The sequence below is a fragment of the Osmerus eperlanus genome, chromosome 10 (genome assembly GCF_963692335.1).
Source record: "Osmerus eperlanus chromosome 10, fOsmEpe2.1, whole genome shotgun sequence".
Classification (NCBI taxonomy): domain Eukaryota; kingdom Metazoa; phylum Chordata; class Actinopteri; order Osmeriformes; family Osmeridae; genus Osmerus; species Osmerus eperlanus.
The window spans coordinates 14,516,237-14,541,103 of NC_085027.1; the positions used below are offsets into that span (position 1 = coordinate 14,516,237).

General features: G+C 47.8%; 1 protein-coding gene across 1 annotated transcript in view; it reads right to left on the bottom strand.

Moving 5' to 3' along the window:
• Positions 1-652: 652 nt before the first annotated feature.
• The window catches only part of pde3b (phosphodiesterase 3B), a 37,392-nt gene continuing 13,177 nt past the window's right edge, over positions 653-24,867 (bottom strand). Inside the window, exons 2-16 of the mRNA XM_062472152.1 lie at positions 12,740-12,790; positions 11,542-11,790; positions 9,503-9,645; positions 8,820-8,923; positions 8,491-8,719; positions 8,235-8,326; positions 7,815-7,981; positions 7,344-7,478; positions 6,754-6,865; positions 6,415-6,528; positions 5,422-5,621; positions 4,521-4,724; positions 4,206-4,367; positions 3,849-4,095; positions 653-3,683 (exon numbers count right to left, since the gene is read on the bottom strand). Coding sequence (XP_062328136.1) covers positions 3,475-3,683; positions 3,849-4,095; positions 4,206-4,367; positions 4,521-4,724; positions 5,422-5,621; positions 6,415-6,528; positions 6,754-6,865; positions 7,344-7,478; positions 7,815-7,981; positions 8,235-8,326; positions 8,491-8,719; positions 8,820-8,923; positions 9,503-9,645; positions 11,542-11,790; positions 12,740-12,790 — 2,418 coding nt within the window. The 3' untranslated portion in view covers positions 653-3,474. The remainder of the gene's footprint in view (positions 3,684-3,848; positions 4,096-4,205; positions 4,368-4,520; positions 4,725-5,421; positions 5,622-6,414; positions 6,529-6,753; positions 6,866-7,343; positions 7,479-7,814; positions 7,982-8,234; positions 8,327-8,490; positions 8,720-8,819; positions 8,924-9,502; positions 9,646-11,541; positions 11,791-12,739; positions 12,791-24,867) is intronic.

The window sequence follows — 24,867 nt, forward strand, 5'->3', positions numbered from 1 at the left end:
TCTTTCTGGTGAGTGAGTCTTGATTACATATACCTCTTCAGTTATTACATGACTGACTATCCACGTACTCACACTATACCTCTTTAAGTCTCATTCTATGAGCTGGCCTTCTACATTCAGTCCAGACCAAGGGCAAATCAGGATACACACCGCTAGTATAACTCATACCAAACTTTCTCAACTTTCAACTTTATTTATCCTTAAAAAGGAAATGAGTGAAAAAGTAAAAGTACCTAGAGATTAACAGTGTTACCTTAACCTCAACACTACATTCTATACAAACACTACACTACAGATGTGCCCATTCAACACCCAGCCCGGGTCGTGTTTTAGATTGATTTGATCCCTGCTGATATTTTGACAGCTAGCAGATGCCGTCTTACCAAACATAGCTACAGAAAATGATTCTGAATGCTAGATGGCGTGAATATGATCTGCCCCTGATCCATGTCTGTATGACAGTTCATGATGTTTTTGGTCACAGAAACATTGAGAGTTCAAATTGAGGTCAGACACTAGACCAGAACCGCATTCAGTGGTGAGAACTGTCAGGTAGTCGCAGTCCAACATACTGTAAGTACATACTGCACAGACACTCTTTCTCTCCCTCTGAAACAGACAAAGTACAGTGAAACAAACAGAGGCATCAGGATTATTTTAGGGATGGTGTTTTATGACAGCTATAAATAACAACAAAAATCTGTTTTCCCCACAGTGTTGATAAGGTTGAACGGTTACATCAGACATACGTATATCTAAATGCTACATAAGGATAACAGCCATTCCTAGATGTATTTATGACAAGAACATTGGAGGACACTGTTGTGTGTGAGAGACTGCACAGTGAGAAGCCAACAAACAATCAACGTTTACAAACATAATGAGCCATAAAATGGGAGGTGGTGGTGGTGGTGGGGGCAATCCTGCATCCGTCCATTAGCGAAACACAGAAGACTCCAGACCCCACTCAGACAGTAGGAGGGAGCACTGAGGAGTTCGAGTGAGCCTTCCACACCTGCTTTCTCCACTGTGTCACATTGAACATGGTGGATGTTAAGCTCTGAACGTTCTTCACCACCCTCAACCCCTGGGCAAGGGGTGCTGGTGGTGGGGGGGCTATCTGGGTGCCTGGAGACCGGGCAGGGACAGTTTGGCACTGGTTGGGTTGACTGAGAAACAACACAGAGTTACTAGATCAAACCAAGACTGAGAGAGTGGTTATGACAAGGAGCAGGGAGACGCTGAATCCAAAAGAAAAAACAAAACACCAAACCCACAGTTCCACATCTGTACTGTAAATAGTATTAGATAAAAACTCTGGAAACAAGATGGTAATTACAGGGTCTCAATGTACAATATATGTCAGCTGCGTGTAGAAAACAGATGCATTCAGTTGATTAATTAAAAAATATAATATATTTATATATTTATATGCAGATACTCTTTTTGTGCAGAGGCTAAACACTTGTTTGGTAGTAAAATGTGCACATTTATATCTATTTTTTTTTTTGTCTTTAAATATACTAGCTTGATTTACACTGCCTACTTGAGAACATCTCCTCTCTGGAGAAAATGACAGGACAAGGTGAACGGAGAGCTGAGGCTTGCAAGGCTGCCTACCCTTCCATCAAAACGCTTTTCTAGTGGAATGCCTAGAGTTATTACAGACAAAAATATAGAACTATTAGTATTAAACCTGCCTCATGGTTCAGAATAAGAAAATATAAAAACAAAAACAAAGTGATGGTGAAACCCTGGATCACTTCTCTACACACTGGCCTGGTTATGGGTTCGTCAAAAAAGGTATCGACCTCAAAACATCCGTTTCTGCAGAATGAGTGAAAGAAGAAAATAAAAAATAAATCGATGATGCTGGAGTATGTTGTGTAAAAAACAAAGCTGAGAACAATGCCATCCAAAACATCTCCAGCTAATATACTGGTATGTGAATCACCATGGGATTTCACCGCCAGAGTTCAGATTCTGCTTTGCTGCAAACAGATCTTTGCAGTTAACTGACAGTTGAGGATCCCAATTCTACAGTGAGGTCTTTAATAGGTAACAATGCAAACAGCACTAGTGAGCAGCTGTGTTTGAGTGACAGAAAGACAACATGAACTATCCTTTCTCACCACGGAGCATTTCAATTGCTTGAATGTGTTTGTTTTCAAGTTGTTCGTACAAAGATTAAAAACCATTTCAGTCACCCAGATTCGATTTTCTTTGATTTAAAAGCGTGTTTAAAATCAACGAGTTCTCTCAAAATAATTATTCAACTTCACGTGAATCCTGAGTAACCGTGAAAAATAGATACAAATCAAAACGAACATAAAGGAAAAAAATCCCTTCAATGGAACAGGACTCCTGTTCTGAATGCAACATGCTTAACACCAGAGGACAATTTATTGATTGGCAACCAAGCATTCCTGAAGATACACACACACACACACACACACACACACAGGCTCACATACACCCGTATATGCTCACATACAAGCGCACGCACACGCAAACACACCCACAAACCAAATGAAAATCAAACGCACACTAAAAGAAGAGTAAAACCAAAAGGCAGGTATGACTAAACGGCATCAAAAACGATGCAGGTATAATGCTCATTATCAGTCAGCATTGCCACAATGTCTCTGAGACTGAGTCGGTGATACAGTGTTTCGTGTCGCCAGCAAGGGGAGAGGACTGCACAGGCCCTAGGACTAGACCCAGGGACTCAGGAAAGAAAGTTCAGACAGGCACATTTGATATATAGGTCTACAATATTCCTGACATGGAGTCTGAAACAGTCTATTGTCTTTCCATGTTTGAACTGTTTGCTTTGGTAACAGGTGTCAATCATGTCAAGGTGTTGTTTTTGATTCTTCTTCTACTTCTATTTTAAATAGTATGCTTTTCTTTTAGTACCTAAAGGAGAGTTAAGCGCTCTGCGTTCAAGGCAGCATTACAGCCAGGTCACCACGGAGGGCTGGGCTCTGCTGGGCCCGTCCATCCTAGTCCTCCACACCAGGCTCCTCAGGTCTGGGGGCCCCGGGCTCTCCATAAGGGTGAAAGTGCATAGGAGTGGGACTCCCCACCGTTGCAGCAAGGATCCAGTCACAGTAGTAAGGCCTTTCTCTCTCTCTCTCTCTCTCTCTCTCTCTCTCTCTCTCTCTCTCTCTCTCTCTCTCTCTCTCTCTCTCTCTCTCTCTGTCTCTCTCTCTCTGTCTCTCTCTCTCTCTCTAAAAAACAACATGACTGCGTTTAGCATCTGAGTGGCGGCACAGTGACAACTTCGATGTGTGGAGAACCAGCAGGGTTGTTTTGTGTGTGTGAGTGTGTGTGAGGGAGAATGGGGGGGGGGGGGGGGGGTTTGGGGGGTGGGGTTGGAAGTGGGGGGGGCTTGAGGGTCTCTTGCCCTCATTCCCCCCACCCCCACCCCCCCCCTGTCTTCCTGGCTCTGGCCCTGGTCCTGCTGGACTGCTACGCTCGCTCCTCCCCCTCCTCCTCCTCCTGGATCACCTGGATGTCGTCAGACGGGGAGGAGGGCGACGGGGGCAGGCTGTCGGACTGCTGCTTGCCGAGCTCCTTGCCCTTCTCCTCCTCCTCGATGGTCTTCTTCCACACCTTGTGGTTGTCCGTCAGGTGCTGCATGATGTTGCAGAACAGCCTGCGGCGGCCCTTCCTCCTTTCTGCATGGGACAAGGGGAAGGAGAGCGGCTCAGTTGACCCAAACACTGCCCTTAAACGGCGTACGACGTGTGATAAACAGAACACAACACGCATTGAGTGGAAAGTTACTTCCTTGCTACATTCCTAGACCGACGAGAGCGGGCCGTGATGACCATATTCCTTACTTGGTTCAATATCCTCCTCCAGCTCGTCCTCATCAGTCTCAGTGTCGTCCACCTGATCTTCTTCCTCCTCCTCTTCCGAGCCCTCCTCGTCAATCCAGTAGCCCGGCAACAGGCCGGCAGCGTCGTAGGAGTTGCACAGCGGCCCGACGATGTGGGTGATGAACGACTCCTGCAGCTTGGCCAGCTGTGGCGAGGAACGGTCCATGAAGGGGCTGATGGGTAATTCCAAACTGGCCTCCTCATCTCCCTAGAGAAGACATATATACGATACGTGTTCATTTCCTGGTGCCAACGGGTCACAGTTCAAAACAGAGACAAACCTGTGCGTTTCCCCTGCCACACGGACGCCTGGCTCACCTGTTCATAGAACTCATTCACGATGCCTTCCGTCCACTTGAGGTGGAGGTCGCGACCTTTGGCGGGCCCGTTGATGTCTGCCAGCTTAATGCAGATCTGGCACACAAGCAACCTGTCGTTCTCGTTGGTCCAGTCGATTCCTGGACTGTTCACATCATTCACCTATTTATAGGAAAACACAGACACACACAGATGTTTACCTTCCATGTTTTGGCAGAGGATTTTGCTCTTTGGCATGCGTTGGACTGAAATGATCGGACTTTTGTCAGATCGGCCATGACGCAGTGTGTCAATCAGATCAGTGAAAAGACAGACCTTTGAGTTGAACTCCGCCAGGAAGTCGAAGTGCTTCTTCAAGTCTGTGGCCAGGATGGCCTCGATGACCAGGAAACGGAAGCGTTTGAACTCCACGTGGTCCAGGTTGGCCAGGAAGTTGAACTCGGGCTGGGACAGGTACAGACTCCAGGCCGAGGCGGCGTGGTGGTTCTCCAGGACCGAGCGGTCGTTGTACAGCACCGCCTGGAGAGCGGCGGGGGGAAGACAAGGGTCACAACGGCGCGAAGGAAAGGAACACGCAAGAAACGGAGGAGAGACGGCGGAGGCGTGGACGACAGGAGAAGGATGGGAGGTTTAGTGTTGCAATAGGAAAACAGGGTAGAACAGTGAGGTAAGATGTGTGGAAGGCAATGGGACTTTGGGTCATTCTGAGTAGAGGTGGCAGCACCAGACAGGCCTGTTTGTCACCGAGGATCAATACATTCTGGGATGCCTCTCGTTACGCTCGATCCTTTTCCACGGACATTTACGCAAATGGAACGTGATCACGTCTGTTATAACAGGAGCCTGAAAAACCGGAGCGCTCTGCAAACAGTCCGCTAGTCTAGCTGTTCAGCCTGTCAGATGCTTACCTAGAAAAACCTATTCCTAATAAAAGCTTGTCCTTGTGCAATACCTCAAAGAAATAGAGATACGGATTCTCCCGGGGTTAGAATGGAAGCATCACATGGACAAACAGTTCCAACCTGACCCCTTCACAATATTCTGAAATCACAGTGCCTGTTCAGCAGGAAAATCTAATTCTACCTCAGAAAAAACAGCGACAATATTGTTGCTTGATCACAGAGCAAGAGTATACATCCACGCTTTGGGAGCACCGTCAATCAAGTAATCATGGGTTTCTCGGGTCAATCTGGAGGCGAGGATCAGTGGGGTTTACCTGAGGGGCGTTAGTGGCCACGAGGAATGCGTTGGTGCGGCCCGGGTGGTCGTAGTCATGCATGGCGGCTGCTACATACAGGGCCATGAGCTCCAGGGCAGGAATGTTCCAAGCCAGGCAGCCGTAGCTGTCGTCCGAGATGGATGAGCTCTTGGAGGACGCGTAGGACACCCGGCCTGGGGAGATGCCGCTGTCCGAATCTGTTTCCAACCACACAGAGACACCGTCACAGCCGGGAAACGCCAGGCCTATAATAGTCTGAATGTGCACTTCTCCGGTGTGAGTGGAGGGCCGTGGGCTGAGGGTGAGTTGGTCCCGTCATGGCTCTGGAGGATCCAGGGACTCGGCAGACTCAGGGAGGGGTGAGCTGGGTTTGGTGGGCCAGACAGGCCTGCTGGTGACTCACCCAGCTGCACCATTCTACTAACGCACAGAGCCGAAACGCGATCGAAATACGCCGAGCTAAGTCTCGCCAGATCTGTATCACGACGGAGTGCTATCATCTCGCTCCCTATCTCTCACTCTGCCGCTGTCTCTCGATCCCTATCTCTCACTGTCTCTCTTTCTCTGCCTCTCCCTGTCTAATCTTTATCCCCCCCCCTCTCTCTCTCTCTCTCTCTCTCTCTCTCTCTCTCTCTCTCTCTCTCTCTCTCTCTCCGCCCTGTCTGAAGGCAGCTGCTCTGCTGGCAGCCAGTGAAGGAGTGGTCAGTGAGCGAGCTATAATGTGTTTCGAATGGATCAGGGGACATAAAACAGCATTAGCCGAGACAGGCCTGGGGTTCCTGCCGATTCAGACCCTCCCATCTGGGTTCTTTGTGGGGGGGGAGGGCACATGCAGCCCTGTAGGAATGTGGATAATGTGGTAATCCTACACCAGCGAAACAAATCCATTAAGATGCTCAACTTGAAGGTAATTTAATCCAGGACTTGGTTAGTTTATTGGTGCCGGAAGCACACAAAAAAAAAAAATTGAAATCCTTCATCAGTGCTTACCTGTGTCACTTCCTGTCACATGCTCATTGTGGATCTGCTGGAAGCCTGGGATTGGACGGGTGGTCAGGTACCAAACAGCGTGGAGCACGTCAGTAGCGTGGACACGGTTGTGGTCTGTGACAAGGGATCCACATGTCAGCCCCACTCATTCCCCTAACCCCTTTGTTCAAGCGCTCATCGTCACGCTACAGCATGGGTGTTACAGCAGGTGCTGTGTACAGAGCAGGTTACCTTCACGTGACCCTACTGATCATTCATGTCAATGTGAGTGGCCTGTTCACCACTGTTGGGTGTGGGCTTAGTTACAGAGAGTCAGGGGCGTGGCGTGGCGCTACTTACAGGGGATGTCCCTGTAGCCGTTCTCCAGAGCACAGAAGTAGGACATGAACTCCCTCACGGGGATCTTAAAGATCTCAAACAGACACGTGTCCTGGAACAAGGTGTACGTCACCTGGAGAGGAACAGGGGAGGAACAAACGGCACGAATGAAGACACGAGACAGGCGCTCGCCTGCAGGAGCCACACAAGTAACACCCCCTGCATTGGAAAGATAACACAAACGTAGATAGAAAGCAAAAAATACACCAATTCTGGACAGACTTTGGCCTGACAAGTCAACAGTAGCTGGTCATATGGATCAGGTGGTCTTTACTTTGATCATTGTTCAGCTGTGTAAGGGTTAGGGGTGTATCTGGGAGGGTTATTGGTTTGTCAGCTGTGTTTTGAGTTGTGAGTTGATGCCCCAGTCCAGTTACTTAACAGCTCACAAACCCAAGCTAAGATTCCAAACATATTCAAGAAATAAATAGTTTAAATATAAAAAAGCTAAAAAGCCATTCAATGAACGATATTCTAAAGCCCGGTAGATGAGTGTAACAGTTGTCAAAGACGGATGGATAGACAGGCAGATAGAGGGTTGAGTTACTGACATAGCTTAGTATCCTTCCTGTCTTCCCTCCTGTTCTCTCCACAAGGTCGAAGATCTGGAAATTCCAGCTGTTTATCTTCTCCATGAGAGCTTCATGGTCATCTAGAATGGGCTCAAGCTTAAACTCCTGGTCACCCTGGAGATCACAGACACACATGTACACAACTTATTCACCAAAAAACTATTGTTTGGGATACTGGGAGAGCACTGGTGTACTGCTGTTACACAAAGGGGCATTTGGAATCGGATTACAGCTAGGCATCAGTCCCTTTAAACCTGAGAGGTAAGTAGAAGTAGCTTACGCTAGGGTTACTGCTGTAAGGGTATCTATTGCTGCGTAATATTGCATGAAGCTAGCGCTGTTTGCCTCATATCTGTGTTCCCTATTCAGTTGTTTACAATAGCCTAGTGTTAGCCTAGCCAGTCTGTTGTTGTGTATCATAAACTGCTAATCCCACCACAATCCCAATACCTCCGTTTCCTGGGTCTGCTGCTCCGCTTTGGGGCTCTGCTCCTCCTCCTGCTCCTCCCCCTCCGCCTGCTTCCTAGTTCCTGGGTCGGAGCTCCTGACCCCGGCCGCCTCGACCTCCACGCTCTCCTCCCGGATGAGGCCATCACCCACAAAGCCAGACGCCTCACCTGCCGGAGACACGCAACCAACAAGCACACAGAACACGCGCCTTAGAACAACCCCAGAACCTCAATGGGAGGTCGACTGCGTTCAGTGAAGGATGTTGACTGGCATTCAATCGCTCCACATTCAAATAATACATACCCTGATAAACTAGCAACCAGTGTCTATGTTTCTGACTGGTATTTTATCCTCTTACAAACAGTACCAGGTAGTGAGGAGACTGTGTGTGTAGGTGTTTCTGCCAGCGGGGGGGCGTACCTGAGCGTCTGCGCTGGGCCTCGGTGGTTTGGGGCGGGTGACCCTCTCCAGCCTCCCCACTGGACATGCCCTTCAGCATCTGACGGCCACAGCTGCATGAGAGAGACAAGATAGGCACAGACAGACACGCCAGGTCAGTTTACGGTCAGCACACCTGGGTCCTGGGGAGCAGGCGGGCTGTGGTCAGAGACAGGGGTCAGGGACACGGTCAGCCAGGATGGGGGTTCAGACAGCTGGGAGGTCGGTGGTCCCCTACCTGGTGCAGAGGGGGGCGGAGGGCAGGCCTCGGTAGGGCTGCTGGAAGTCCGGAGAGCTCAGGGTGTAGCCCAGCGGCTTGTGCAAGGTGACACTGGGCTTGGTGAGGAAGTCGGCCGTGTCAGGGAACTCCACAGGGGAGCGGGTGACCAGGGAGGACACCCCCGCCCCCCCCACAGCGGGGGGGCTGTGGCTAGGGGAGGTGACCGGACTCAGACTGGGAGATGTGCCTAGAGGAGGGGTGGAGTGGAGAGGATAGTCAGCAAGTCACTGTCAGTTAGAGTTCTATTGTACAGTACACTGTGTGTGTGTGTGTGTGTGTGTCCGCACCTGCTCTCCTGGACCCAGGGTGGTAGGTGAGGGTGACAGAAGAAGACCTCTGCTTGGGAATGGTCAGCAGGTTAGCATTGGGCCCGTTGGACAGAGACCCTGGACTGCAACACACAAACACACACCAGGTCTAACATTAGGGGAAAAAAACGGTTAAAAAGACTATACCCGTAGACTTGAATGTTAATTTCCAACACTGTTGAACATGTTTCTTCTTTACTGAGGGCTGACGTGATGGGAGGCAGAGTAGGTTTAGACAGCTGGATCACTACTGCCACCTTGTGGCATTATAGAGGAAGTACAACTAGCAGGATCAACATATTATGCTTTAACAGTAAACTGTGGTGCCATGGAGGAATTTAACATTGGCCACAGAGAAATCCTGTTTAATCAAGTGTGTCAACGTACAGCAAAAATAAGTATACATAGCAACCAGTTTGGGGACAAATAATGAGAAAAACATGGTGCTTGTACAAACTGGGGAGATTTTCGCTAGGGTGCTTAAAGATGGTTTTCGGTTGGAATAGGACCATCTATTTTCAAACTGAGGACACAGCTAAAAGGTCCATGTAAACAATTTCACCTATTAAATGTGTGTTCTTGAATGCAATATAGCACCTGAATCGCAATAACCGTCTGAGTGGTTTTGGTCAGGTGAAGGTTTGTGTCTCGAGGGGTCCTACCTGGTCAGGTTGAGGTCGGGGTGGGGTCTCTTGCCGCTGTTGCGCTCCCAGCGGGAGGAGGCTGACTCCATGGGGGGGAGGGAGGAGGAGGTGGAGCCTCGCCGGAGCTGGGGGGTGGGCAGGCTGCTTCTACTGCTCAGCCCCTGGGGAGGGAGGGAGGGAGGGAGGGGGAGATGGGGGGGGGGGAGGGAGGGAGGGAGGGAGGGAGGGGGAGATGGGGGGGGGGGGGAGGGAGGGAGGGAGGGAGGGGGAGATGGGGGGGGGGGAGGGAGGGAGGGAGGGAGGGAGGGGGAGATGGGGGGGGGGGAGGGAGGGAGGGAGGGAGGGAGGGAGGGAGGGGGAGATGGGGGGGGGGGAGGGAGGGAGGGAGGGAGGGGGAGATGGGGGGGGGGGAGGGAGGGGAGCAAAAGTCAGCCGGGACAACTACAAAAATACAGCAGACATTTTATAAAGAAGCTTTCAAATCATACAGTGTAAAATAGTATTGAGACTTCAGTGCTTGGATACACAAATATACAGTTAGGTCCATAAATATTTGGACATTGACACAATTTTCATCATTTTGGCTCTGTATACCACCACAATGGATTTGAAATGAAACAATCAAGATGTGCTTTAAGTGCAGACTTTCAGCTTTAATTTCAGGGTATTTACATCCAAATCAGGTGAACGGTGTAGGAATTACAACACATTTTATATGTGCCCCCCCCCCCTTTTTAAGGGACCAAAAATAATTGGACAAACTAACATAATCATAAATCTAATTGTCACTTTTAATACTTGGTTGCAAATCCTTTGCAGTCAATGACAGCCTGAAGTCTGGAACCCATAGACATCACCAGACGCTGGGTTTCGTCCCTGGTGATGCTCTGCCAGGCCTCTACTGCAACTGGTTCTTGGGGCATTTTCCCTTCAGTTTTGTCTTTAGCAAGTGAAATGCATGCTCAATTGGATTTAGGTCAGGTGATTGACTTGGCCATTGCAGAACATTCCACTTCTTTGCCTTAAAAAACTCTTTGGTTTCTTTCGCAGTATGCTTCGGGTCATTGTCCATCTGCACTGTGAAGCGCCGTCCTATGAGTTCTGAAGCATTTGGCTGAATCTGAGCAGATAATATTGCCAGAAACACTTCAGAATTCATCCTACTGCTTTTGTCAGCAGTCACATCATCGATAAATACAAGGGAACCAGTTCCATTGGCAGCCATACATGCCCACGCCATAACACTACCTCCACCATGCTTCACTGATGAGGTGGTATGCTTTGGATCATGAACAGTTCCTTCCCTTCTCCATACTCTTCTCTTCCCATCATTCTGGTACAAGTTGATCTTGGTCTCATCTGTCCATAGGATGTTGTTCCAGAACTGTACAGGCTCTTTTAGCTGTTTTTTGGCAAACTCTAATCTGGTCTTCCTGTTTTTGAGACTCACCAATGGTTTACATCTTGTGGTGAACCCTCTGTATTTACTCTGGTGAAGTCTTCTCTTAATTTTTGACTTTGACACAGATACGCCTACCTCCTGGAGAGTGTTCTTGATCTGGCCAACTGTTGTGAAGGGGTTTTTCTTCACCAGGGAAAGAATTCTTCTGTCATCCACCACAGTTGTTTTCCGTGGTCTTCCGGGTCTTTTGGTGTTGCTGAGCTCACCAGTGCGTTCTTTCTTTTTAAGAATGTACCAAACAGTTGATTGAGTCACACTCAATTACAAATGTATTGTAATTCCTACACCGTTCACCTGATTTGGATGTAAATACCCTGAAATTAAAGCTGAAAGTCTGCACTTAAAGCACATCTTGATTGTTTCATTTCAAATCCATTGTGGTGGTATACAGAGCTAAAATGATGAAAATTGTGTCAATGTCCAAATATTTATGGACCTAACTGTACATATGTTTGGTCTCTGTAATATAAGCTTGTGTCACTATTTATCCCATGCGCGCCCCCCCTATCGTAGAAAGCGACTTCTCCTTCCGAGGAATGGGATCCGTGAAGGAGAACCAGGGGGGGCCAGGCTGTGGACTGCGGTGCTGGCCCACCTTGAGAGGCTTCCGGTCGGCCCGGTCCGTGGGGTCGTCCACCTCGGCGCAGGGGTAGAAGCCGGGGAAGGGGGTGAAGGGGTTGACCCGGGGCCGGCAGGAGCCGGAGAAGGTGCCCATCAGGCTGCTGACGCTACGCAGGGACGACATGGTGTGTGGCGACAGGGACGAGTCCATCAGCAGCTCCGACACCAGGTTCCGAGCCTCGTTGATGACCGACAGGTCCACGCCGTTCCCGCTCACCGCACCCTGACGCGCGCGCACACGCACGCACGCGGGGGAGAAAGAGAAATAGGTCGGAAAGTGCACGGGACACGACGGTGCAAAAGGTGACTGTCACTACACACACGCACACGAACCCAGCTTACCCAAACACATGACACGCTGAACAGGTGCTTCCGTACTTTGGGGTTCATAGCTGCACCGAGCCTACACACCACGTACTAAACATACCACCGAACGGTGCTCTACTCGCTACCAAACGCACGGCACACACACACACACACATGAAACATGCAGGTGCGGAAGCTAGATGTGTAACAGGCCACTGTTGTGCTGCTCGAGAGCTGCCTGTGTTCGTCACGCTTTCAGTATCGTGCGGGTAGAGGGCCACACAGGAAGGGGGCTGGGGGGAGGAGGGGCGGAGGAGGAGGGCGGGCTGAGCTCACTGCATTGATCTTGGGTAATTGAAAGCCTTCTTGGGCTGGTGATGTCAGTAATAAAAAGGAGTGGCGGGGACGTGTGCGTGATAAAAGTGCAATGTGAGCACTTCCCAGCCTCAGTGACGCACGCTAGGTGAGGGGCAGTGCCTGTGTGTTGTGCTGACGGAGTTCCCTCACCTCCTCTCTCACTCCTCCTCTCCACCCCTCCCTCCCTCCATCTCACCTCTCCTTCTTACCCTCCCTACCTCAACCCTCCTGTCCCTACCTAATCTCTCCTCTGAATCTCCCTCCTCTCATCTCCCTCGCCTCTCCTATTCCCACCATTGTCTCTACATAGAATTCCAGTTGGTTTATTATCGTGCAACTTGCTTTAGTTTATTTCTTTAAATTCAAATTTTGGCATGATGACGAACTTGACCCGCACCCTCACACGCACACACACACACACACACACACACACACACACACACACACACACACACACACACACACAGAGAAAGGCACCAGAGTGTTGTCCTCATCGACAGTGTACTGACCTGGTACTGGGGCTTGTACCATTGCTTCAGGTCCCAGTCCCACAGGATCATCTGAAAACACACAGCAGAGACGCTCAGCATTGGCCTGGGGGCCTCATCACAGTCTCTTGGTGTTCATGGCTGTGGGTCGGTGTCATGCAAAGTCCACATTTTCATAGGGCATAAAATTCATGTGTTGTTAAGTACGGGTACTGGAACACCACCATATGTACAACTTGACATTCAAAAGAAAACATCGTACATAAATAACCCTCCACAATGTGTCCTTTACTTCTATCATGTGTTAATGCAGACAATGTTCTGTAGACTTAGGGTTAGAGAGAGAACTAACCTAGACCTTTCGCAGAAAGCCAATGCCAAAGCTACTAAGTTTAAGTAAAATACTCCACCACTGCAACCACAATGACACGTCAACAATGGTGCTCTGAGATCTTATCTGGCCACAACTACGTCAATCGGCAGCATTTCCAGAGCAGGGCTGTGTCTGTCTGAGAAAAAAGTCACCAAACAGGAGCTTACTTTGTGTGCTACAGTAAAACACATGGGCTGGGGCCCATGCACGGTGGGATGGTCAACTGAATTATTTCAAAGTTCAAATGACACTGGGGGAACAGACACAGAACTGGAAAGTTCACATTCTGGATCTTAGTTTTGTCGTTCTCAGTTTATTCAGTCGGTCTTGTTGGTTTAACACTTGAACTTTTCACATGAATACAAAATGTAAACATTTGTCCTCAAACTAAATGTATTGTCTCAAACTCACATCTGACACAAACATATTCAGCTATTCTGTAACCAAGAAAAAAAGACAAAAATAATGACACTGTTGACACGTATAAAACAACCAGGAATGTTGAACCTGCCAGTAGGTTGCCTGGCTAGGTGTCAGAGGAGAACATGCTAGCTAGCCTCATGCTAGTACGGTCTTTCCCTGTGTCCTCATTGGAGAGCACATGTCGCCATGTTAAAGCCAGGGAGTAAATATTCCACTCACAGGAGAGAGAAAGGCAACATGCAGTACCTCTGCACACCACCAGGGGGTGTGATGGAGGCAAGAGGAATAGGCCTCCAAGACTGATCGCTAGCAAACCAATGAGACCAGCTCGTTTTCGCTATATCTCCCTCTCCCATATACAATACAGGATTGGCATATAAGAATGTTGAAAATGGTGCTAAATCATACGGGTGTATCTCAGTGTAATGCATATGAATATTATAAACAGTATTACTATTACTCTATATTACACGCAGGCATCTGTGCATCACAGACACCGTCCATATCAAGCTGTGCCTGCATGTCTGTCTGTCTGTGTGCCTGATTGGCTGCCTGTCTGTCTGCCCATCTCACTGCCTCTACCAGCCTGTCTGCCTCTCCACCTGTCTGCCTGCCTCTCTGTCTGTGTCTGCCTGCCTGCCTGCCTGCCTGCCTGTCTGACAAACGCTGTGCCCCTTCCTCTCCAGTCAGAGTCTCCTCCATTGATCAGAGCGGGAGGCTGTGTGTTTGTCATCAGCATCTGTACAACGCAGCCAAACATTTAGTACGGCAAATAAGCACTACCATGGCAACCTGACAGAGAGGCCGGCAAACAATGCGCCGAACACCATGGCAACGGGATGGCGGGAGAGGGGCCGGAGGAGAGATCTGTTGGACGTCTGCTTGTTTACGGAGAGAGAAAGAAAGAGAGGGAAAAAGAGGAGGGAGAGATGGGGGGGTGGGCGAATGAGAGCGGGTGAGGCGTGAGGTAGAGACAGAGATAGAGAGAAAGGGAAGGTAGTAACAGGCTGTCATGGAGTCATGCGGATGAGGCAGACTAGACGTCTTCTTGGCTCATGTGGTAGACTGAACCTACTGTTCTAACGACGCGGGTGTCGTTCTGCCCACACACACGAAAAGGTATGCTTGTGTCTGTACGCCTCAGAACACACACACACAAACACACAATACACTCGTGCAAAAACAGGTATGTCTGTGTCTGTGCGCCTGAGGACACACACACACACGAGCACATTCTCTCTCACGTGATAACTAGCCTGCATACACACACACACACATACAAAAACACATGTTCCACTTTGTATTCGACACATGTGAAAACAGGAGATGCCTCGCGTTGTTTTAGTGAGAATGTAGCCTAGCTTGATGAAAGAACCAGGGGAAGGGCTGCTTATGGTGACAGGAGGACAGCGGACATGTTGGAAGCCTGTCAGCTACACTACCTTGTGGACCCAAAAACAAACATGCCTTGTTGACGCATCCACCTCAGTCCAGGTCAGACAACGGAATCAGCACCTTTCCAAGAAAGGAAAGGCGTTTTTCTTGGGTGTATTGTTAGGAGAAACATGCTACGAGTACCAAATAAACTGCGACCTAAGCACTGCAATTAAGTGCTCGAGGGTGTGGTGCCATTGCAAACAGTGAGGGCTCTCCATCTATTTACTTAAGCTATGCTAAAGAGTACCGAGTATTATGGGCTGTGGGCTAGCCTAACAAGCTGGGTCGATCAGATGATGAGGTTAACGATCCATAAGGTTCTAAAAGTGCTATTCCAGAAGGCTCTGGTACTGGCCAGCTCAGAAAATCGTGAAGTCGACCGTGAATTGTGTGTTTTGGAATTAACTCCTCTGTTGTTGTTGTGAGTGACACCAAGGTATATATTTAAGGCACCTCTTTGTGATTGGCCGGGTGGGGGAGGACGAAAGGCGGAGCTCTCACCTGCCTGCCCCCGAGCCCGAGGGTTACGACGGCCAGACGAACAACTCTGCACTGACGAGCCACGCAACGTGTCCCCAAAAACAGATGGCAGAAACACAACACAACACCCGGGTAACACCCAGCACCCTGTGGTCATCCTCACCCACCATCAATACCACCAGCTGACCCATGGCCTGCCATTTACGGTGACCCATATTAACAGCAGGGGAGCCTGTCTCCGTACGGTCACACTCGGCACACAAACACGCCGGCTAAACCAAGCCGGAGCACGGCCGGGCCTGCATATGGGGACGGTAGTGAAATGCTTCTCTCTCCTATTCCCCTGAAACAGAGCCTCAGTTCCTCCAAGCACGAAGAGGGGGAGGGGGGGGGGGGGGTGGAGCAGAGTACTCTTACACCTGTGTGTCACATTACCCAGCCACTAGCACTGGGCTGTGAGATCGGGTCAGGGCTAGCAATCATAAAAGCAGGGTAATGACTGTACAGGGGACGGGAGAAAGGGGGACACTGGCAGGCAGCAGATTTGTATTAAGAGGAGCAGGGCAGGACTGACGTCAGCCGGCAGCGTCACACGCGCGCACACACACACACTTATAATGAGGACAGGCTTTCACCGTCACACACAAAGGCACATCTGAGGAGGAATGAGTCTTGCGGACACACACGCACACACACACACGCATCCACACACATACAAATGTATGCACACATACAATGGGGGGGAGGGGGGGGGGGAAGAAGACACGTTGAATGAACGGCAGAGAGAGAGAGAGAAAAAAAAGAAGAAAAATTTAAGAAAATCACTGCAGCCTGGTTCAACCCTTTAGTCTGCATCCCTGGGAAGAGCTAACTAGATCACTGCCCTGCAGTGTGTGTGTGTGTGTTGGTGAGTGTGTGTCCTGTTCCACGAGCTCAACATAGCCAGTATACCCCTGGTAGTGCTGTCCTAGATAGGACTAGTCTCCACCAGAGACCAGACGGAGACAAGAGGGCCTGCATAGGGGGTCAACGGGGGCGCTGGGGGGTGTCAGTCGGCCGTGTCGTCAGGGCAACCTGGCAGGAGCGTGGAAAATTCTTGGAGTGGGGCAGAGGGCTGCTGGACTGCATCATCCCTCTCTTTTCACACCCCTCCGTCAGTTCTCTGCTCAGGTGGGTATGTGAGACTATCCCGTCGATTAGTCTTACCTGTTTCTCTGGCCTGGCAACACACTGGCTAGTAACACTGACCCATGTCCATGCCCAGAGAACACAGGGGGGTATTCCAGGTAGCGGGTTTAACAAACTCTGAGCCTAACCCTGAACTCTGAGTTGAGTTACTTTAAAATTGGAAACTCTGAAAACTCGGTTCCAGAAAAGCTGAGTTGAATTTGTTAACTCAACTCGGAGTACGTCAACTCTAAGTTAAGCGCGCGCATGAGAACTATTAAAAGCCAACATCAATGGAGCTCCGATACTGGGATCAACCATGGCACCCAGCAACAAAAAACCTTGTCCTACTTCACCACACTTCAGATATAAGTTTTATTTCGTGTTCAATCTGAGCACATATTACGGAAAAAAAGCAACACGGCTGTAGCAGCGACAATTGGCGTGGGAGACAAACTGCCAAGTCAATGCATACATTTGATGTAATAGCCAGTCCATACCGTTAATATTACAGAAGAAAAAGTGGGAGACTTAATAAAATAGCATGTTCAATGTTATATTAAATATAAAAACACACTACAAACAGGTAAGACATATTTAGCTTAAGCTATACGCTTGTGATTGTAGCCTCGAAGTCACCTTGGTTTTAATCATATATCGACATGATACAAAGTAAATATCAATTGGTGCCTATTTCAACTTGTTATAGCAGTTTCCCCCAACAGAATGCTTTTCAAATCAAATCAAAATGTATTTGTATAGCCTTTTTTACACGCAAGCATTTCGAGGGGTTCACATACGCCCATAGAACTGCCCCTCAACCAACCTAGTTTTTCCTTGTCTTCCTTGAGGGTTAAACCCTCAAGGAAGACAAGGAAAAACTACCAGAAAAACCCACTGCAGGAGAAAAAATTGAAGAAACCTTGGGAGGAGCAATTCAATGAGGGATCCCCTCATTGAATTGCTACAAAATACAGGAATTTTTGTATTTTGGCTTTATTGACTATATTACGTAGATGGAAAAATGCAGTTCTGGTAATTTGCTTAATATTTTCATCAAAGGATGATGACGATGATGATTAAGATGACGAAGAGACATTGACTGCTGCCGCAGAAAATGGATGCAGAGAATTATGTATGGTAGCTACTGGTAGTTCTCTCCCCATGTACTTTTATTTACAGGCTTGTGTGGAATTGTCAGTTACACTGACATTATGAGAATAATGAATATAAAAAACGATTTGCACATTCTGATCCTGTTGAACAGAGCATGGATGCAGTATACAGTGATATGTTCATTTAATGGCAGGTGAATTCTGCATGTGGAACTGTGAAATGTAATGCAATCCCATGTATTCACAGTTACAAGTAAATGAGTTGTACAAATTGCACCTCATGAAGAATTGCCAAAAACTGACCAAGAGATGGTGTAGGCCTACTTAGGGTAGAAGAATAAAGGATAATCTTGAAAAAGATTTACTGGAACACCAGTTACAGGAGGATGCATGTAACAGGTGATGTTAATTGTAGAAACAATAATCTATATCAATATTAATTGTTGAATTTGCTGAATTTCTATTTTGACCAAGAGATGGTGTACTTAGGGCAGAAGAATAAAGGCTGATCTTGTAAGGCTATCAACCTGCCCCCACCCTTCATATGGTAAAATCTGGAGTTACTGGATGGAGTCTCAACTTGATGGCTCTCACACATCATTGTGTAACTTACTGTGGCATTGCTAGTCATGTTGAAAAGTAAGGGTCAAGATTGTGGTGTTATTAGTTGTTTTGGGTATAAAAGGAATTGTGAAGCATCTGTGGATTCTTGATCTCCTGAGACCTTCTCCTCAGCTCTGGCTTGTCCTACTCCTTCTTCCTCACCTCTTGCTTTCTATCTCTAGTTTACAATAATCATGGTAGAGTAGGTAAGAGTTAACCTTCATTGATTTCATTCATTTGCAATATGATTAAATTATTATATTATTTAACCTTACTTTGACCATTCTTGCTCTGATTTAACCCATAGAGTCGAATAACTGTAATTCCATTGGTATTGGCATTATTTGGTTAACGTTAATACACTGTTCAGTTTCCCATCTTCCTTCAAACCATAGGGGAATTAGTTTCAGTTGTTTGGCCAATATTGACCCCCTACAATGTTGAAATAGATTTGCTGAAACACCAGTTACAGGATGGTACATGGTCACAGGTGAATCATGTAAATTATAGGAACAATAGCCAATAAACATACTCATTGTTAGATTTCTATTTGTAGGCAATGAAGAAGACCAAATACAATTTCAATTATTTGTCTTTATTTCAGTGCCAAAAAGCATTTGGTCAGTTCTGAGTGCACGTCCACGGCGAGTAACATTAGCGATGTTGGCCTAAGGGCTGACAATGTTGCTAAAATACATTACAGATTGTGACGGGAAACGGTAACGTTAACCTAGGTATTCATCAGGGAATTAAAGCACATCGAATCGCAGTCTTAAAATCCTCTCCCGGCGTATAACTAAGCGAATTAAATTTTGTTCGAGATCGGTTGGCTGAACCAGGAAAGGATATCCCTAGTCTGCCAACGCTATCAGGCTCAGAAAGAGGGAGGGGATAGATAAAAACGCAGAGTTTGGCATGGAAAACCTTCTAGCGAGCAGGTTAGTTTCACGGAGTAAGTTACCATGGAAACTTACCAAAAGGTTTCGTTACCTCTCTTTCTGGAACGGAAACCTCGGAATAAGCCTCTTTTCAGGGTTAAACAACTCAAAGTTTTCACTAAACCTGCTACCTGGAATACCCCCCAGGAGGCCACTATCACTGTACTACTGAAGTGTTATTGACCACTTCAATCATGTGTACAGTGTAATCACAATAATATGGACAGACGAAACACATTAAAATACCCTTCTCAGAATCCACTGTTTGTGTTTTGTGCTATAGCCAATACCTTTAAACACAACAATGTCTGGCTTGTTTGAATAAGTGCTCAAACCCTGAGTAAAAAAAAAAACTAAACAAAAACAAGATTAAAGATGAAATACAAATGTGTATGCTCTGGCCATTTTATTAAACAAAAATGCAATAAAGCATAGCTAGGGATCACTGTACTGTGTGTATGCATGTGTGTGTGTGTCGTGCTGGCTGTTTGATATATTGCATGTGTTTGTTTGTGCCTGAACTAGGCTAGTCCATATTTATTTATGCTAAGAGGTTCAAGGTTCGCCCATCTCATAATGATGTGGTTAAATCCCTGTGACGCTCAGTCCAGCCCTAGAAAGTACCACATGACACAGGACCAGGTCCAGGACATGCCCTTAGCCCCAGAACAGCCCAGGTTAGTGCTGCAGCAGGCCTAGTCTGGACGCCGCCTGAGCCACAGACGGAGTTCTCATCACATTCTGCTCCCTCTGTGTCTCGGACCCACGGCATCTGGCATGGCCATTGCTGTTTGTTTACGCGGGTCAGGTGGATGGGACGAGCCAGCCTCCCTACCCTAGATGTGATCCCCATGTAGGAGGCTGGGGGTGGGAGCTTCCTGGCTCCCTGCCTGGGGGTGACAGCCAGCCACAGCCTTTACAGGGAGAGACCAGGGGAACTGACAGAGAGAGGAGAGGACGCCAAAAACAAAAATAACGGGGGAAGAAATACGACTGTACATTCCAGAGATGGAAAAGCCAGAGCTTGAACCTCCCTCCTAACCAACGTCCAGGGGCCAGGTACTGGCCTGGGGCTGTGGAGGGGGCTGGGATTCCGAGACTGAGACAGGTCAGGCGGGACTGGTAGAGCCCGTCTGGCGTCCTCTGTGGCCAGACAAGTGTGGCTGCAGGGTCAGAGCAGACTCACGTCTTGGATCCCTCTGCGCCTCCCTCAGCTCCTCTTCCCGCTGCCTCCTTCCCAGCCTCCTTCCCAGCCTCCTCTCCAGCCTGACCATGATTCAGGACCAGCTGGCTCGTTCCTCCCTTTCTTAACTCCAAATACTACGTGTTCAAAAGAAGCATGCCACTAAATCTAGCTGAACGAGCAGTAGAATACATCGGCCAAACAAATAGTCTGTGTGAGCGTTTGAGCATACAGGAGAGACCAATGCCAGTACCAGTCACCTGCAAGCAGGTCACCTCAGGCCAGACCAGGGGGGGGCTTGGGGACATGACGTCCCGTGCACTTGGGGCGCCTGACGAGATCAACCCAATCAAGCAGATGGAAACTGAACTGGTTGCTCTGTTGTGAGGCCCTGAGCTGACCTGAGGTTCCCTCCTCTCCTATTGTCTCCTACAGTTGTACATGTTCCCATCACCACTAGAATCAGTTTGAGACTCCAAACTAAAAAATGTACCCCAAATTGTGACAGATTACGGAAGATCAAACTAGTACGGGCCTAGAATACAGTAGAACATCTATCTGTGTTCTTAGATTTTTTTGTTTTGTTTTGTTTGTTTTTTAAGAAAAGGAGAGGGGAGAAGGAGGGGCTACATGGTATTATGTTGAAACAAGAAGAATGTGGAGCTTATTTAGAGTAGAAAATCTCAGCTCAACTGTCAGCTTTGCCTCTCCTAGCAACAGTTCCTCCTCTTGGCTGCTTGCCAGACAGAGCAAAGCTTGCATAATGACAAACACGTGTTTGCAGGAACAACAAAAAAGCCACAATCTGAGTAGGGTCAACCCCTATTACGTCAATGATGAACTTTTTCCCACAATGGCATGTTTCAGGCTCAAATAGCCCATAAGTATTTTGCAGTGGTCATTTACCAGCATTCTACAGGACGACATCATAGATAAGCACAGACGAACAACACACACACACTTCAGCACGTCGTTCATAAACTACTTAAAACGCATCGCATTGTGGATTTGATGATGAACAAATCAACTATTTCGGCTTTGGGGTTCATTTGGAGTGTCTCCTCCTGAAATATTGTTTGAAAAATAAATGGATGACAGAATTATTATGGTAATCAGACCGTTATTAAAATCAAGCAGCCTAAGAACAACAAGGATTTCTGCGGGGGAACGGGAATGTGATAATTATCATGAAAGGACCTTCCTGGAAAGCTGAGCTTGGAGAGCTCAGTCCTTAGCCGAGAGCTGAGCTCTTAGACTCGTCCGTCCGATACGGAACCGTACGCACTCACCTAGACAGCAAGGCAACAGCTCAGCCCCCAAAACACTACACTAACAAACGTGTTCAATTTAAACAAAGTGCAGAATTCTGTTTAATTGTTTACAACATTTAAATTTAAAATGTTAAACAAATGAATGCTATGAATAACCCAGATAATTATTACTTTCATGAATTATACGTTATAGCTTGGATTAAAACTTGGCAGCTGTAAAAAATTAAATAAAATGTACGGGCTGAGTGCTGAAGTGCATTTGTTTTACTATACACTATTTGTTTTACTATTTTCCATACACACAGACAAAAGAAGAACAATGACACTTTTATTATGTAATTGTGTTATTTTTCCTCAAAGGTGAGAGCAACTTATCATTTTTGGTGAATCAACAAATCTAGAAAATATCCAGCAAAGGATAACACAAAGTTTAAATTAAAGCAGTAACCCACTCTGAAATAGGAGAAAAATGTGAAAGGCCTTCAATGAGGAAGGTGAAGACAACGCATAGACCTAATCCCAGAGGTAAGGGATAGAAGCCCCGCAAGTGGAGTTTGATCCTGAGTTTATTAGAAACCACACAGTAAATCATAGTCCTATACATAGTTGTAGGCGGTGTGCATTTTGTGCAGGTTAGGTTTGATCTATGCTTAATATCCACTGTTGACCTGAACTTGGGTAACACACGCTCGCCACAGACTGCACACGGGCCTGCGTGATCTGAGGAGTTCACTGCCCTGGCAGCAGAAATAGCTTGAATAGTCCTTCTGAATGATAAGCCCTACTTTACTTTGCGTCGCTGATCTGCATGTTCATAAAAAGATCCAGGGTTTATCTACTTTTAACACAAGCAATTATGAAAGAGACCGTTGACCCAGTGACGCACCGAATGTACGCTTCTCACGGCCGAACGCCAGACTTTATATGTTACCTGAAATTTATGAAGAGATAATTTACGGGGGTGAAATAACTGTGCGGGAGAACTGGCCCCTTAGTGGCTTCCCTGTTCTCTTTTACTGTTGAACTCCTCCTGTAGAAAATATCTAACCAAGACATCATGTTCAGAACATCTAGAACACACTCTCTCTCTCTATATTGTATTTCTTCCTCCCTTTTTGTCTTTGTGACGTTACTGCGAAGGAACGCAAACTGTGCAGGTTCAAATCTAGGTTTTGTAGCATGTTTTGGTCACACCTAGAGAACAGGGCCTCACAGCATCTCCACACAGCATTTGACTTGAACTCTGGCGGGCACTCCGCTTCACTGTGCCTCTCTCTCAGAAGGGAGGTTTGTGTGTTTGTGGTGGTGTAGACAGTAATCAGTGGCTCTCAACTGACACATGCTGTAATTAGCCTGGGAATCCTGGCTGGAGGACTAGAGGGCTGTGCTCTCTTCAGCTCCCACAGGGGTCAGCTCCACATCCTCCCACAGACCTAGACCAGAACCAGCACCTCTATCTGGACCATCCAGCCATTCGCGGACAACCAAATGTCATTTCCCTCAGACCCTGAGAAGCAAAATAAGAAACACACATTGCTCTTTTTCCAAACTGGAACTTTGTCATGCAAACACGACACACATGTACGCAGTGAGGTAGTAGGGTAGCTGGTGTGGATGTGTTTCTGTATGACAGTCTATAAACACTATCCTTACTGTCCTTCACAGCCATCTGCGTTCTGGCCCGGTGTTGGCCAATCAGAAGGCTAGGTGGCTCGCGGAGGGCCTGGAAGGGAGGCGCTGAGCAGAACAGGAAGACTATACCTGATATGGACATGGGTGCCAGATCCAGGAGGCTGGAGGGAGCCTTGTAAGGGAACATCTGGCTTTATCATGGAATCAGAGCAGGCTTCTCTCATAAACACTGGCCAGCCAGTCAGCCAGCCAACCAGTCAGCCTGAGCCCTGCTGTAACCCAGGCCAATAACAAGCACGAGAACACAGACGATATATCAGGGCCAGGAAGGGAGCAAAAGAGAGAGAGAGCTGGGGAAAGTACAGAGAGATAGAGGGAAAGAAACAGAGGGACCAAAAGAAAGAGAGGTAGAGAAAGAGAAAGACAGTGAAAGAGACACACAGTGAGAGGCTGAGAAAGACAGAGGGAGAGGAAGAGTGAGAGAAAGAGTGAGTGAGACATATAGGAGTGAGAGTGAAAGAGAGTGAGACACACAGACAGAGGGGAAGGCTGAGAAAAATCGTCTGTTGTCAAGTAAATCATTTACAAACAAGTGGCCAGACACAGCCTTTCCTTCTACTCAATGATCTAAGCTGTCACCTTTGCAGCTTGCACTCTGCTCTGTGAACATCCAGTAGGACTACTGCATCTGCACTGCTAGACAAACTCAGATTACATTTGGCCAAAGCTCAAACTAAATAACACATCTTAATTTGACTCTATCATTCGGTCCCAAATCTAATCTCAAATTAATTGAACAACTGTTGACTTATAATAGCCCTATACCAATCTCTGGAAGGACGTAAATCAAACAACAGATAGACCTAAGCCAGGAACACTTTCATGACCGGGTGACTTCACCCTGAACACCTTCATTACAGGAGCACCACAGGTGAGTGTGTGTGTGCGTGTGCGTACGAGTGTGTGTGACAGTGGGTGCCAGCAGCCAGACTGCATCTCCTCACCTGAGGGATGTCTGTCTGCAGTGGAATCAGTAAGTCAGTGAGTGAAACGTCAGCTGACGATGCCTCCGTGTCGCTGTGTGAGCACTTCGTGACAGCTTCCATGCAGGCCTCATCAGACCGTCCTGTCCCCAGGAGCCGGCCCCAGGGCCTGGGGACCAGTCCCAGCAGGGCCTCACCTGTGACATCATCGTCGGGGTTTTAAACGAGCGAGCAGCAGTGTGGTTGAGTCTGGAGTTCTAGCGCTTCATTACGATGCAGCAGCAACAACAGAATCCCCGGTTGGAGTCGAAGGAGAGAGCTGTGATTGTTATTGTGTGAGAGGGCTTCGGCGCTAATTCCCGAGTGTTTAGCGCGAGCATAATGAAGGGGAAAGTGTCCCTGTCTGTCTGCGGTGTTGCCAGCCCGCTTTGCCAGGGGAGAACACAGAGAACCTGTCGCTGGAACACTCAGACACGGACACACAGACAACGGAGAGGGGGGGGGGATTTTCTTCACTGTATATGATGTCTGTTGAGGAACTGGT